The sequence below is a fragment of the Microcaecilia unicolor genome, chromosome 7 (assembly GCF_901765095.1).
Source record: "Microcaecilia unicolor chromosome 7, aMicUni1.1, whole genome shotgun sequence".
In the NCBI taxonomy this organism is placed as follows: domain Eukaryota; kingdom Metazoa; phylum Chordata; class Amphibia; order Gymnophiona; family Siphonopidae; genus Microcaecilia; species Microcaecilia unicolor.
Window position 1 is genome coordinate 308063664 of NC_044037.1, and position 15144 is coordinate 308078807.

A 15144-nucleotide genomic window follows, 5' to 3' on the forward strand; every position below is an offset into this window, starting at 1 on the left:
ATTATGCCGTCAACTACCCATCTATCATCTATCTGGTCATCCCTTCCTGTATGCAGCCATTTTTCCTTCATCTATCCATGCACTGTCCACCATCCGGTTATCCCTTACTGCATGCAGCCATCATGCCATCAACTACTCACCCAACATCCACCATCTGGTCATTCTTTGCTGCATGAAGCCATTGTGCCTTTATCCATCCATCATCTACTCTTCTGTCCTTCACACATCCATCTGAAAAGAGAGGTGGCCTAATAATTAGGAGTAATGGGCAGGGAACTAAGATGCCTAGGCTCAAATCATGTTTCTCCTACTAATGCCTGTTGTCGCATCAGTACATTAAGAAGCCCTTCCGGTCAAGGACCAATATCTGCTTGTAATTTGTTGTATCACATTCTGTTTTGGACTACAGTATAAATGTAGAGATAAATACCATATATTCAAATCATCTAAGAATGTAGGTGCTGGCCTATTGACATCTATGCTCTCTGTGGGTGTAATCTTATAAGTGAGTGCTTATGCAGAGAGAACATCCATACATTTCCTTGTGCAGGTAGCAGTGAATTTTCAAAATTATAATTCAAATATGTCTGCGTTGAGAATTACTCCAAGGAATTTATGCACATAAAATTATCCTGTTATGGTCCTGATTGAACTACTGCAAGTTTTAGGAGATTTCACCTCATCTAGCTCATTCAGAATTCAGCTTCCAGACTGCTTTTTTACCATGTGTCCTCTGTTGACTTCTCCTCTCTGGTTCACTTGAAACAGTCCCTCTTCTTTGAAACTGCTGGTGTTCATATTTTCATGCAGCCATTTTATTTTATTTATTTATTTGTTACATTTGTATCCCACATTTTCCCACCTATTTGCAGGCTCAATGTGGCTTACATAGTACTGGAGAGGCCTTTGCAGGCTCCAGTGTGAACAAATACAGGGCGATCTTGCGGTAAGATCAAGTTCATGTGGCACAGCCACATTAGGGAATCGGAGAACGGAAGAGTTGTGTTATGTCCATTACGTGCTTTAGTTTGGTTGTGTTGCAGAGATTAGGCATTTAAGTTGGATCGGTAGGTTATGCCTTTTTAAACAGGTTGGTTTTTAGTGATTTCCAGAATTTTAGGTGGTCATACGTCGTTTTCAAGGCTTTTGGTAATACGTTCCACAGTTGTGTGCTTATGTAGGAAAAACTAGATGCGTAAGTTGTTTTGTATTTAAGTTCTTTGCAGCTTGGGTAGTGCAGATTTAGATAAGATTGTGTTGATTTGGATTGGTAAGTCGATCAAGTCTGTCATGTAACTCAGGGCTTCTCCGTAAATGATTTTGTGAACCAGGGTGCAGATTTTGAAGGCGATGCGTTCTTTGATTGGGAGCCAGTGTAGTTTTTCGCTGAGGGGTTTTGCACTTTCAAATCGCATTTTACCAAATATAAGCCTAGCTGCCGTGTTTTGAGCGGTCTGAAGTTTCTTTAAGGTTTGTTCTTTACATCCCGCATAAATTCCATTGCAGTAGTCTAAGTGGCTTGGTACCATTGATTGTATCAGGTTGTGAAATGTTTCCCTCGGGAAGAATTGTTTCACATTGAGTGGAACATTTTCTTTGGCTTTCTAGTGTTAAGTTATGGTCCATTGTAACACCGAGGATTTTCAAGCTGTCTGAGATAGGAAGGGTGTGATCTGGGGTGTTGATACTTGTGGGGATGTCTGTGCTGTGTTGGGATGAGACAATGAGTTTTTTCTTTACTGAGTTTTAGTTGAAATGCATTTGCCCATGAATCCATGATGTTCAAGCCGAGCTTGATTTCGCTGGTGATTTCTGTCAGGTTGGTTTTGTAAGGAATGTATATTGTCACATCGTCTGCATATATGAAAGGGTTAAGGCCATAGTTGGATAAGGACTTGGCAAGTGGGGTCATCATTAAGTTGAATAGGATCGGTGATAGCGGTGATCCTTGCGGTACTCCACAGTCTGCTTTCCACGGTGATGATATGTTTGAATTTGATTTTACTTGATATGTTCTTGTGGTTAGGAAGCCCTTGATCCAGTTAAGTTAGGAATTGGTGGAAACATACTTATTTAGTAATCTTATTAATATATTATGGTTTACCATGTCGAATGCACTAGACATGTCGAATTAGAGAAGAAGGATGTTTTTGCCTGTTGCTATTTCCTGCTCGAATTAGGCTAAAAGAGTGAGTAATTCTGTTTCTGTGCTGTGGAGGGGGCAAAAACCTGACTGTGATTCGTGTAATATTGAGAATTTGTTTATGTAATCTGTAAGTTGTTTGGTTACCATGCTTTCCATCAGTTTGACCACCAGCGGGATAGATGCTACTGGACGCTAGTTAGTGATTTCGTTTGGTTTTTTTCTTGGTATCTTTTGTTATTGGGGTGAAGCATGTAATTTAGGTGGGATGTGAGGTCTGCTATGAAGCAGTCAGGGGCGGATTTCATTAGGTAGCTCGGACAGGTATCTAGTTTACAATGAGTGTAGGGAAACCTACTAATCGCCTGGGTAATTGTTTCGACGGTAAGGAGGGCGAAGTTTAACCAGGTCCGATCTGCCGGGTATTCTCCAATGGTTGGGTCAAATTCATTAAGGAAGTTTTCAATGTCGGTGTTGTTCTGAGGTAGCGTGTTGCATAGGTTTACAATTTTTTCATTGAAGTACTTCGCAAGTTTATCTGCAAATGGGATGTCTGTATTCGTGGTAGTGACCAAGTTGGTGTCTAGGAGTTTGTTCACGAGTTGGTATAATTTCTTCATGTCTTTGGAATCAAACAAAATAAAACATGGAAAAGAAAATAAGATGATACCTTTTTTATTGGACATAACTTAATACATTTCTTGATTAGCTTTCGAAGGTTGCCCTTCTTTGTCAGATCGGAAATAAGCAAATGTGCTAGCTGACAGTGTATATAAGTGAAAACATTCAAGCATTTCACTTATATACACTGTCAGCTAGCACATTTGCTTATTTCCAATCTGACGAAGAAGGGCAACTTCGAAAGCTAATCAAGAAATGTATTAAGTTATGTCCAATAAAAAAGGTATCATCTTATTTTCTTTTCCATGTTTTATTTTGTTTGATTTCTATTGATAACCTTAAGAGTGGACTAACACGGCTACCACACTCCTCTACTTCATGTCTTTGTAATCTGTCCTTATTTTGGTTTTATAGTATGATCTTTTGGCCTGTCTTATTGCGTATTTGTATTTTCTTTGTATTTGCTTCCATGTGTTGAGTGTATGTTCATCTTTTGTTTTATTCCATCCTCGTTCGAGTTTCCTGGTTTGTGTTTTTAACTTTTTCAGTTCATCGTTGAACCATGGTGTCGAGTTATGCTTGCGTGGGGTTCTTGTTCGTAGTGGCGCAATTTCATCTAGTATGCTTTTGCATCTTTTGTCCCATTCTATGAGGTAGTATATGGAGTCTGTTTGTGTTGCCCATTCATCATTGTATATTAGTTGCCAGAATGTTTTCGTGTCTACTTGACCTCTTGTGCTGTAGGATGTGTGTTCTAGTATTCATTGTATACCCTTCTTCCTCCAATGTAGGGATAAGTTTAATTTGTAGTGGTCGGTCCAGGGTGTCTCTGTCCATTTCGTATTTGTTATTGTTAGGTTCTGGTCTTTTGAGAGTTTGTGTGAGATGAGATCAAGTGTGTGTCCTTTGACGTAGGTTGCTTGCATTTGTGGCCATTTGAGATCACATAAATGGAGAAATTCCTTACATTCTCATGCGTTGATAGAGTTTGGGTCTTCTAAGTGAAGGTTGATGTCTCCTAGTACTAGTGTATTGGAGTTGGCTACACACGTGTTTGAAAGGAAGTCCATGAAGTTGCTCTGGCCTTCGTTCCAATTAACTGGAGGTCTGTAAAACAAGACACAATTCACTTGATCGCGTAGGGTTTTGTTGTGGATTCTGATTGAGGCAATTTCAAGTTGAGGTGTTATGGACTCGGCAGTGGTTTCGGTGGTAAAGTGGGACCGATAGATTAGTGCTATGCCTCCACCTCTCTTTTTTTTTTCTGGTCCAGTGTGTGATTTTGTATCCTGGAGGGCACAGGTCTAGGATTATAGGGTCCTTTTGGTCATGGATCCAAGTTTCAGTGAGGAAGAGTAGGTCGAGGTTTTCTGACATGATCCAGTCTGTTAGTATTGCTGTTTTATTTACAGCGGATCTGGCACTGACATAGCCTACTTGGATTGTTTGGAATGGGTCTTCTGTATTTGGTGTTAAGTGGACTTTTGTTAGTTGTCGTTTCTTTGTTGAGGTGAGTTTGTTTGGGCCCTTCTTTCCCTTCTGTTGTGGTTGTTCGCATGTAAGTGTTCTTCCTTTGTTTAGGCTGTAACAGTTTGGTGAGGTGTAGTGTATTTGATCAGTTAATGATGATTGTGTAGTATGGGTATGATGTTGTTTTCTGCAAGTGGGGTGGTTAGTGTTAAGTGGATCAGTGTTAGAGAGTAGATTATTAGGAGTAGTTTGAGGGTATTCATTATGGTATATATTTCCTGTGGTTTCTATTAAGACCGTGTTGCCCCAATCTGCTCTCCTCACAAGCCAGCCTTCTCCAGTTGATCAAATGCAGTGCAAAAGGCTCCTCAGGCACACCCATCCTGCTGATGGTTTAGTAAGTCCATATCCTTCTAATTTATGTGTCTATAACTATCTATCCATTGTGCATATGGGCATTAGCAGGAGGAGGGAGTAAGGATTGAGGGATCTCATACAGCAGGGTAACAGCTGAGGAGTGGGGAAGAGACTGAGGGATCTTGCGTAGTGCACTGGTAACAGGCAAGGAGGGGAGACCGGGATCTTGTGTACTGGAGTGTTAACAGGCGAGGAGGGGGGAAGGGACCGAGGGATCTCGTCTACTGGACTGGTAACATGCGAGGAGGGGGGAAGGGGCCGAGGGATCTCGTGTACTGGAGTGGTAACAGGCAAGGAGGAGGGAAGGGACCAAGGGTTCTCATGTACTGGAGTGGTAACAGGCGAGGAGGGGCACTGGTATCTCTCCAATGTCTTCCTCGGTGAAGACTGAAACATAGAATTAATTTAATCTCTCCGCTATGGCTTTGTCTTTCCTGATTGCCCCTTTTACCCCTTGGTCATCTAGCAATCCAACTAATTCTTTTGCCAGCTTCTTGCTTTTAATATACCTAAAAAAATTTTACTTTGTATTTTTGCCTCCAAAACAATCTTTTTCTCAAAGTCCCTCTTTGCCTTCCTTATTAGCGCTTTGCATTTGACTTGACATTCCTTATGCTGTTTCTTATTATTTTCAGTCGGTTCCTTCTTCCATTTTCTGAAGAATTTTCTTTTAGCTCTAATAGCTTCCTTCACCTCACTTTTTAACCATGCCAGCTGTCATTTGGCCTTCCTTCCTCCTTTTTTAATACATGGAATATATCTGGTCTGGACTTTCAGGATGGTATTTTTGAATAACATCCAAGTCTGATGTAAATTTTTGACCTTTACAGCTGCTCCTCTAAGTGTTTTTTTTCACCATTCTTCTCATTTTATCATAGTCTCCTTTTTGAAAGTTAAATGTTAACGTATTGGATTTCCTGTGTATACTTACTCCAAAGCCAATATCAAATCTGATCATATTATGATCACTGTTATCAAGCGGCCCCATCACCATTACCTCCCGCACCAGATCATGTGATCTACTAAGGACTAGGTCTAGAATTTTTCCTTCTTTTGGCAGCTCCTGAACCAGCTGCTCCATAAAGCTGTCCTTGATTTCATCAAGGAATTTTACCTCCCTAGTATGCCCCAATGTTACATTTACCCAGTCAATATCGGGGTAATTGAAATCACCCATTATTATTGTGTTGCCCAGTTTGTTTGCGTCCCTAATTTCCTTTAACATTTCTGCATCCGTATGTTCATCCTGGCCAGGCGGACGGTAGTACACTCCTATCACTATCCTTTTCCCCTTAACACATGGAATTTCAATCCAAAGTGATTTCAAGATGTATTTTGTTTCCTGCAGAATTTTTATTCTATTTCATTCAAGGCTGTCCATAACATACAATGCTACCTCTCCACCAGTTTGATCCACCCTATCACTACGATATAATTTGTACCCCAGTATGACAGTGTCCCACTGGTTATCCTCCTTCCACCAGGTCTCAGAGATGCCTATTATATCTAATTTTTCATTTAGTGCAATATATTCTAACTCTCCCATCTTATTTCTTAGGCTTCTGGCATTTGCAAAAGACATTTCAAGCTTTGTTTGTTGTTCCTGTTTACATCTTGCTCAGTAGTTGACAGTGTTAATTTGCAATCTTTTGTCTGGTTTTTAATTAACGACACCTGATCTTCCATTGTCTCTTTTGCAACCTCTCTATCGGGATACCCTATCTTCCATGTTTTGGTGATATCTTTGAAAGATACATTGTTCTGAACCATTCGTTTTTGAATGACTGTCGGCCTTCCCTCAGGTTCTAGTTTAAAAGCTGCTCTATCTCCTTTTTAAATGCCGATGCCAGTAGCCTGGTCCCACCTTGGTTAAGGTGGAGCATATCCTTCTGGAATAGGCTCCCCATTCCCCAGAATTTTGCCCAGTTCCTTACAAATCTAAAACCCTCCTCCCTGCACCGTCTCATCCACGCATTGAGACTCCGGAGCTCTGCCAGATTGGAGGTTTGACTTCTCTACAACATCCCTGTAGGACTCCTCTATGTACCTCTCTGTCTCTCTCAGCTCCTCCAAGTTTGCTACTCTAGCCTCAAGAGAACGGACTCCACCGCTAACTAGACTCTGTCCTTTTATCTTGCTGCACCATATGCCTGGAATAGACTTCCTGAGCCGGTACGTCAAGCTCCATCTCTGGCTGTCTTCAAATCTAGGCTAAAAGCCCACCTTTTTGATGCTTCTTTTAACTCCTAACCATTACTCACGTGTTCAGTACCTGCTTTTTATCATTCCTACCTTAGTAATTCCCTTATCCCTTATTTGTCCTGTTTGTCTGTACTGATTAGATTGTAAGCTCCGTCAAGCAGGAACTGTCTCTTTTATGTCCAGTGTACAGTGCTGCGTACGTCTAGTAGCACTATAGAAATGATAAGTAGTAGTAGTAGTTCTCTAAGAGCTATGAGCTCTTTACATCGAGCACAAACATATGACATCGCCCCAACTGAGAGGTAATCATACATGTGACACTCAATGCAAAAGACTGGATAGCACCCCTCTCACTGCTGGACTACTGTCTGCATCTTAGTATTATAGAGTTGTTTAATTATAACTTCTTAAGATACTAGGGGATATAAAGAGCCTTAAAATTGGTGTAATTTGTAATTTATTTAGGGTCTGCCTCTTAAAAACTAATTAAATGTAATTAAAATTTTAATGGCAACTCCTCTCTTGTTGTCCTAATTAGAATAATTGACTATAAATGAAGAGTTGAGCTAGGGGTGGGTGGGAGTTGAGGGTGGGTGGGTAGGAATGAGGACTGAACTGGGCCCTACCGTTCCTTTTAGAAACTATCTGTTATTGCTGTGTCAGAAAATTCAAGTTTTAAAACTGTGGGGAACTTTCTTTTAGGACAGTATAATCCTTCCTACTATCCTTTTTATACTCTTGGCTGTTAAGTTTCTACCTCTAAAGAAAGATTCAGTTTAAAACTATAGGGAAAAGGGATTGTACACTACGGAAACTAGTTGATGCTTGCATCTCTCTCTCTCTTTTATTTTTATTTTTTTTCAGAGACTGAACTGTCTTATACAGGGGCATCATCACCTCTTTTTCCTATTGGTCATTCCTGTCCCTATGTACCTTTTGCTGCCTCCTTGCTTGTGTAGTTTCTCTGTTGTGCTGGTTTTGGTCATGGGTTCCATGGAGTTTGGTCTTTCTCTCTCCACAGATGTAGCCATGCAGCATCTGCTATGGCTGCTGGCAGAGTATGGGGTCAGCCCTAGTGATCTGAATGAGCAACAGTTGAAGAGCCTCTCTGCTCTGGCAGAGCTCCTGCAGAGGTCAGGTATGTTGGCTTACGTCTCAGTTCTTACTGGCAGGGGAGGAGAGACGCACATTGGTATACAGAAGTTGCTGTTCTCTAAGGACAGCAAGATCCCAGTCTCTTATCAGTTGGGTGATGCCGTCTGTTGGAACTTGGATTGAAGCAGGGTAAGCATAGGCGTAGACTGGGGGGGGGGCGAGGGGGGGCAATGCCCCCCCAAACGACGATGAGACGCCGCCGCGCCATTAGTTAAAAAAAAAAACACATGCACGCACGCGCTCCTCTCCATCCGCTTGGCTTCCCTGCTCTCTCTGTCTGCGTCCCGCCTTCCTCTGATGTCAGAGGAAGTCAGAGGAAGGCGGGACGCAGACAGAGAGGGCAGGGAAGCCAAGCGGAGTAGCGGACGGAGAGGAGCGTGTCCGTCTACCCCTCTCTCTTCCTCCCTCCCTCCCTCCGCCGCAGGCAGCAGTCTTTTCCAGCGTTCCTGGCAGCGGTAGCGATGTACACGCTGCCTTTGGCTCTGCCCCGAAGCCTTCTCTTCAAGTTCCTGTTCCCGCATAGGTGGGAACAGGAACTTGAAGAGAAGGCTTCCGGGGCAGACCGAAGGCAGCGTGTACATCGCTACCGCTGCCAGGAACGCTGAAAAAGCTGAAGACTGTTGCCTGCACCGGAGGGAGGGAGGGAGGAAGAGAGGGGGTGAACGGAGTCACCATCTTGGACCTCGCGGGGGGGGGTGGGGAGCAGAGGGAAGATGGATGGGACTGGGAGGGGTGGGGAGCAGAGGGAAGGAGCAGGAGATGAATGGGACTGGGAGGGGTGGGAAGCAGAGGGAAGGAGCAAGAGATGGATGGGACTGGGAGGGGTGGGAAGCAGAGGGAAGGAGCAGGAGATGGATGGGACTGGGTGGGGTGGGAAGCAGAGGGAAGGAGCAAGAGATGGATGGGACTGCGAGGGGTGGGGAGCAGAAGGAAGGAGCAAGAGATGGATGGGACTGGGAGGGGTGGGAAGCAGAGGGAAGGAGCAGGAGATGGATGGGACTGGGTGGGGTGGGAAGCAGAGGGAAGGAGCAAGAGATGGATGGGACTGTGAGGGGTGGGGAGCAGAAGGAAGGAGCAAGAGATGGATGGGACTGCGAGGGGTGGGGAGCAGAGAGAAGGAGCAAGAGATGGATGGGACTGCGAGGGGTGGGGAGCAGAGGGAAGGAGCAACAGATGGATGGGACTGGGAGGGGTGGGGAGCAGAAGGAAGGAGCAAGAGATGGATGGGACTGGGTGGGGTGGGAAGCAGAGGGAAGGAGCAAGAGATGGATGGGACTGCGAGGGGTGGGAAGCAGAGGGAAGGAGCAACAGATGGATGGGACTGGGAGGGGTGGGGAGCAGAAGGAAGGAGCAAGAGATGGATGGGACTGGGAGGGGTGGGGAGCAGAAGGAAGGAGCAAGAGATGGATGGGACTGCGAGGGGTGGGGAGCAGAGGGAAGGAGCAAGAGATGGATGGGACTGCGAGGGGTGGGGAGCAGAGGGAAGCCTACTGGAAAGAAGACACTGAATAAAACAGAAGACACTGGGACCAAAGCGAATAGAAAAACTAAATGATCAGACAACAAAGGTAGATAAAAGTATTTTATTCATAATTTATTAATTGAAATGTGTCAGCTTTTTGAAATGTGCATCTGTGATATTTTGCCTGTAAATTCAATTCCTTCCTCCACATTAGCATATTCATTTGCATATGTATATATGCAAATGATATGCTAATATTCTCCGCCCATTCTTTGCCCCCCCAAATGAAACAGTCAAACTACGCCTATGAGGGTAAGCAATGCTGTAGAACTTTGAAGAATGTGCTGTTGACCATATGCAGGAGATCTCATTTCATGCTGTCACATGAGGACAACCTCTGTTCAGTACAAATTGAGTTCATTAATTTGTGAGCAGTTTTCTCTTATGTTCACATGGGGCAAAAATATTGCCAATTTTATTGTGACATCTGCTCTACCTTGCGTCTCAAGTTCTTCAGGACGTAGTCTGCAGGGCTATTTCTCTTGTGGACAATGATTTTACCCCCCAGTCTTAAGGCGAGTCAATATATGGACTCTCCAAGGGATGATCACATATTCTGTGCCCTTTTTTTAAAATGTGCGTTGCGTGTAAAGGAAATGTAAAAATAGTTTAGTGGAGCACCAAAGAGGAAATTGCATCTCCATTTAGGTGTGCCAATTCTATGACAGCATCTGTGTACCAGGATTCTGTTACGGAGTACTAGCGTAGACCCAAATTGGATATGCCTAAATTTAGGCATGCACAAACCAAAGAGTGTAGGGTAGACTGGCTCTTCCAAAAGACTCAAGGGAGACGGGATGATTCTTATGCTTGCTATTTATTGAAAATACACCAAAAGACTCAACACAGCGGCTGTGTTTTGGTTCATAAGTGCCTGACTCAGGTTTCTGAAAATGCAGTATATGTACTGTACTTCTGGGTCCTGCACTCAAAAAAGAGGACTGGGTTGCAAAACAATACTGTTCTGGTGAATGAGATCATTCCAAAACTCAAAAGCCTATTGCGTGGTGAAAAAACACCTACTTTTTGGTTTGTGCTTGCTACGATCGTAGGGATTGAGCATTCCTCCACATTTCGAGATCGTGCTCTCTAAATTTAAGCATGACCATTTACGCCAGGTCAATGGCAAGCATAAATGGGTAAACCAAAAAAAGAAGAACACAACGAAAGTGACAAGATGGATGACGCCAAACAAACTTCTACTGGACTCAGAAAAAAGTTCACAGCAAGAATTTATTCTTAAAAAACTGGACTCGAGACGAGTCATGTTTCGGCCATTTTAGGAGTCCCTAAAATGGTATATAATAAATTATGTTAACTCAAAATTAATGGTAAAATCAAATCATGATAATAATAATACATTACAAATAATCAAAAAATAATAATAAGACACTACTACTACTACTTATCATTTCTATAGCGCTACAAGGCATACGCAGTGCTGGACACAAACTATATATCTTTAAAAGATATATGTACTGATTTAAACGACCGAAAATGATGTTACTAATATGACAAATTGCATTTACAAACACATTGAAATGTCAAAAACAGACAATAAAACAATAAATTATCTGAAATGTCTCTTTCATTCAATAAATGTTATAAACACTTGGTGAAGACCATAGATATTGCAACAAGATAATTCAGGAACTTCAAAAAGGTGACAAAAAGTAAACTAAAACAGTCATGGAAATCATATGGCACCATACAAAGCGCATATTTTATAAAATTCAATAAGTTGCGTGCTAAAGTTGGCCCAGGCCCTTCCAATCTCCACCTACGTGTACACCCCCTTGCAGTTATGTGCTGTAACACTTAAACGCTATCTTATAGAATAGGGACTGTCTTTCTTCTATGTTTGTGCAGCGCTGCGTACGCCTTGTAGCGCTATAGAAATGCTAAATAGTAGTAGTAGTAGTCTCTTGTAACCAGAGCTAATATTGTGATGTCATAATGCCTCAGTCCACCAATAAGAGCCAACCTCGTGATGTCACAATGGCTTGATTGTCCTATACTTGGCTCACTTTTATTACATAGCTCTTTGAGCAGGGACTGTCTTTCTTCTATGTTTGTGCAGCGCTGCGTACGCCTTGTAGCGCTATAGAAATGCTAAATAGTAGTAGTAGTAGTCTCTTGTAATCAGAGGTGATATTGTGATGTCATAATGCTTCAGGCCACCAATAAGAGCCAACCTCATCAGTGATGTCACAATGGCTTGATTGTCCTATACTTGGCTCACTTTTATTACATAGCTCTTTGAGCAGGGACTGTCTTTCTTCTATGTTTGTGCAGCACTGCGTACGCCTTATAGCGCTATAAAAATGCTAAATAGTAGTAGTAGTAGTAATAGTAATAGCATGTACTGCACCTACTTATGTAACACCCCTTCAGGAGCATCCCTGGGTGATCCTAGTTGATCTCTCTCTCTCTCTCTCTCAGTGTATAGATAGCTAGATATAGGGCACTGTGTGCCTCTACCTAAGGTAAAAAAGGGTTTTAATGGGTAGAATTTCCCTCTTTTCCCCAGAAATCTACAACAAAACACTAAGTTAATTTCAAACTCTTAATCTTTTCTACTCTGTGACCTTCCCTCCTGACAGATTTCACAGAACTCCTCCTGAGCAGAGAAAACCTCTGTATTTACTCTTTCCTTACAAAACTCCCTCCTTCTCCCAAGCACAGGATGCTGTGGAGATGAGAAGATGCATTTCGCTGGCAGCACACATACTCATGTCACATCAAAACTGACATACAAATCTCACAAACAAAATACTAGCTTGTTTAACACACACAAACCATGTTTTATTTGAAAGCTGCTTTATAAAGGGGTTTCACATGTGTTAAATGCCGTTTTTCTGTGCAAAATGCATGCAGCAAGTTAAAGGATTGTCTTTCAAGTTCTCTTTGAACTAAGAATATGCCAGCCCTGTTTGTGGCACACTGTGTAAAAGCAGCACATCAGTTTGAGGTTTGAAATAGAGGGTGATTGAAGTGCACTATAGAGAACGGTTCTGGCTCTTTAAACTTCAATCAGTAACCTCACTGGGTATCAATGCTGAAGTGGAGTAGATGGCATGAATTTGAATTAATTGAGCTAGTTGCTCATTCACGTAGAAGAACGCATGACTAGGGTATTTCTGTTGGTTACTGACAATAGTTGCCATGATTAATAAATTTATAGTTAATAGATTTATAGCAGGGGTGGGGCATCCTTTTTGAAAGAGAAGCATGACAGAGGAGGTATTGAATGGAAGCTCATCTTGGACTATTTAAGATATGTGATAGCTTGTCCCTGATTCAGTTGATATATCGAACCATGGTGCTATATTAGACACAGTTATGTTTTGAATTTTAATGTCGGGCAGAACATGTACTCCAGTTGGTTGTGTTCCTTGATTCTATGGCCCCTTCTTGAGAAGTTTTCTTGACCAATTAATCCATAGGAATAAAGGTCACCCCTACTTTGCATAGGCTTTGCTGCAATCATGGCTAGGCAGTTTTTAAAGTTCTGACGATAGGCCAGGGGATAATATGAACTACTGTTTTCGTATAAAAATCTGAGATTCATCTTGTGACATGGATGTGTAGGAGCAAAAGGCATTATACGCAGCACTGTAGAGACAGTTTCAGTCTTAAAAAGAATACCATCAGATAGTTGAATAGATTCTGGGATAATATCCTTTTTCAACCCAAACCATAAAAAGTTTCTTTGATCAGTTTTCTAGTAATATTGAAGTAATCAAAATATCCAAGAAGGTCAACACTGAAAGGAAAACAGAAAATTTTAGACCACTATAAGGGGAGATCTGAGATACAAGAAAATAATCCTAGAGAGAATTAAATCCAAAAATAACCAAAAGAAAAGACTTTTTTTTTGTTACATTTGTACCTCGCACTTTCCCACTCATGGCAGGCTCAATGCGGCTTACATGGGGTAATGGAGGGTTAAGTGACTTGCCCAGAGTCACAAGGAGCTGCCTGTGCCTGAAGGGGGATTCAAACTCAGTTCCTCAGTTCCCCAGGACCAAAGTCCGCCACCCTAACCACTAGGGCACTCCTCCACTCTTATTCCTCAGGACATTATTTCATAACACCTAGATGTTATCTCACAGAAGGAACATTAGATATAACTTGGGTTGCTGCAGTTCTAGCTTCTCTATACCGAACAATGCATTTGCATGGAATTAAAATTTAGCCCCCTGGAGGAAGCTTTATGCAACATAGCTTTAGAAATTGCTTCTTCCTTTCTTGTCGTACTACACACATCTGAGTAAATATGAACTTTACGGTCCAGGCATTCAAGATTTTGAAACTGAAAATACAAGTCTTTATCCTAAGAACTAACAAAGGAAACCACCACGGTCAATCTTTTTGTCACCAGTTCTCCCATATCTCCAAGAGACCGATTACATCCAGAGATAATGTTTAATTCCCCTTTATTCTTGCAATTGTAAATCTTATTACCTTATAAGTAATTGGTGGAGAATAAAATATAGAATCAAAAATATAATTTTCCCATATTTATTAAATACAGCAAATGCTCTACGTAATCTCCCCTGTTCTTAAATATCATTTGGGAACTATAACATTTCTTGTAACATTTTAATGGTCCCAGAAAATTCTCTGGATCTCTCAGTAATAGATGGTAAATACAGTTCAAAGGAGGCATGATTGATTTTTGGAAAACACTTGAGGAAAACGTGATATTGAAATATTTAAATTCCTAGCAGCATTTTCCAGGTTCTCTGTTTTCCTACGAATAAACCCTGAAATGTTTAGAGAGTTTATCGTCCTTTCCAAACCACACACCTGTGGAGAAACAGCCCACGATTGACTCGGTTCAGCCAGAGATTTATCCCCTCGTTCTATAATCTTACACTTATCACACAAAATTGCATGAGCAAGTTATCGGATACTTACAGTTACACACAACTTAATTAACATCGTTGTCCAGTTATTGGTCATAATTTTTAGTCCAGATGTAACCGCACTTCGTATTCAATAACCTTAGCGCACAAGTGGATGTGGGAGGGATGTGACTGGGTCAGAGGCTTGCCCAGAACTTATACGCTAAGGAGGTAATATTCAGCCGATGGCAATCGGTATTTTGCAGACTGCCACTGGCAATTAAACCCACATATCTAATACTGAATATCCGGTTTTGTGGAGCCGGTTAATGCATAACTGGTTAAGTCCAGTATACAGCACTTAAGCAGCTATGGGGCACTGTTAAATATAGAACTGACTTTTTTGCTATGTTATGTTACACAAGCTACCAAACTGGTTCAGTGTGGATTTTACCTTAAATCAAAGAAATCTGACAACAATAAACCAGTAATTATGGTTTCCAAGCGGTCCTATTTATGTGGTTAAACTGGCCCCCAAAATAGCCAGTTTGCCACTAACGGTTAAGTGTTGCTGAAAATAAGCAGTTAGCCTGGTACGGGCGATTTGACTGGCCGGGAGCCGCTTCTGGATGGTTAAATCCCTTTGAATTGTTTCAAGAATACCATCAGTTACGCACCCAACTGTAACATTAGTTGTGGACATTTGTACCCGCCTTGAGTGTCTGCGCTTAAATGTTCACATCTAAATGCCAAGCTCCACTACT

General features: G+C 41.9%; 1 protein-coding gene across 1 annotated transcript in view; it reads left to right on the top strand.

Annotated features, from left to right (window-relative positions):
* The window catches only part of PTPRN (protein tyrosine phosphatase receptor type N), a 124529-nt gene that overhangs the window by 30546 nt on the left and 78839 nt on the right, over positions 1–15144 (top strand). Inside the window, exon 8 of the mRNA XM_030210892.1 lies at positions 7875–7991. Coding sequence (XP_030066752.1) covers positions 7875–7991 — 117 coding nt within the window. The remainder of the gene's footprint in view (positions 1–7874; positions 7992–15144) is intronic.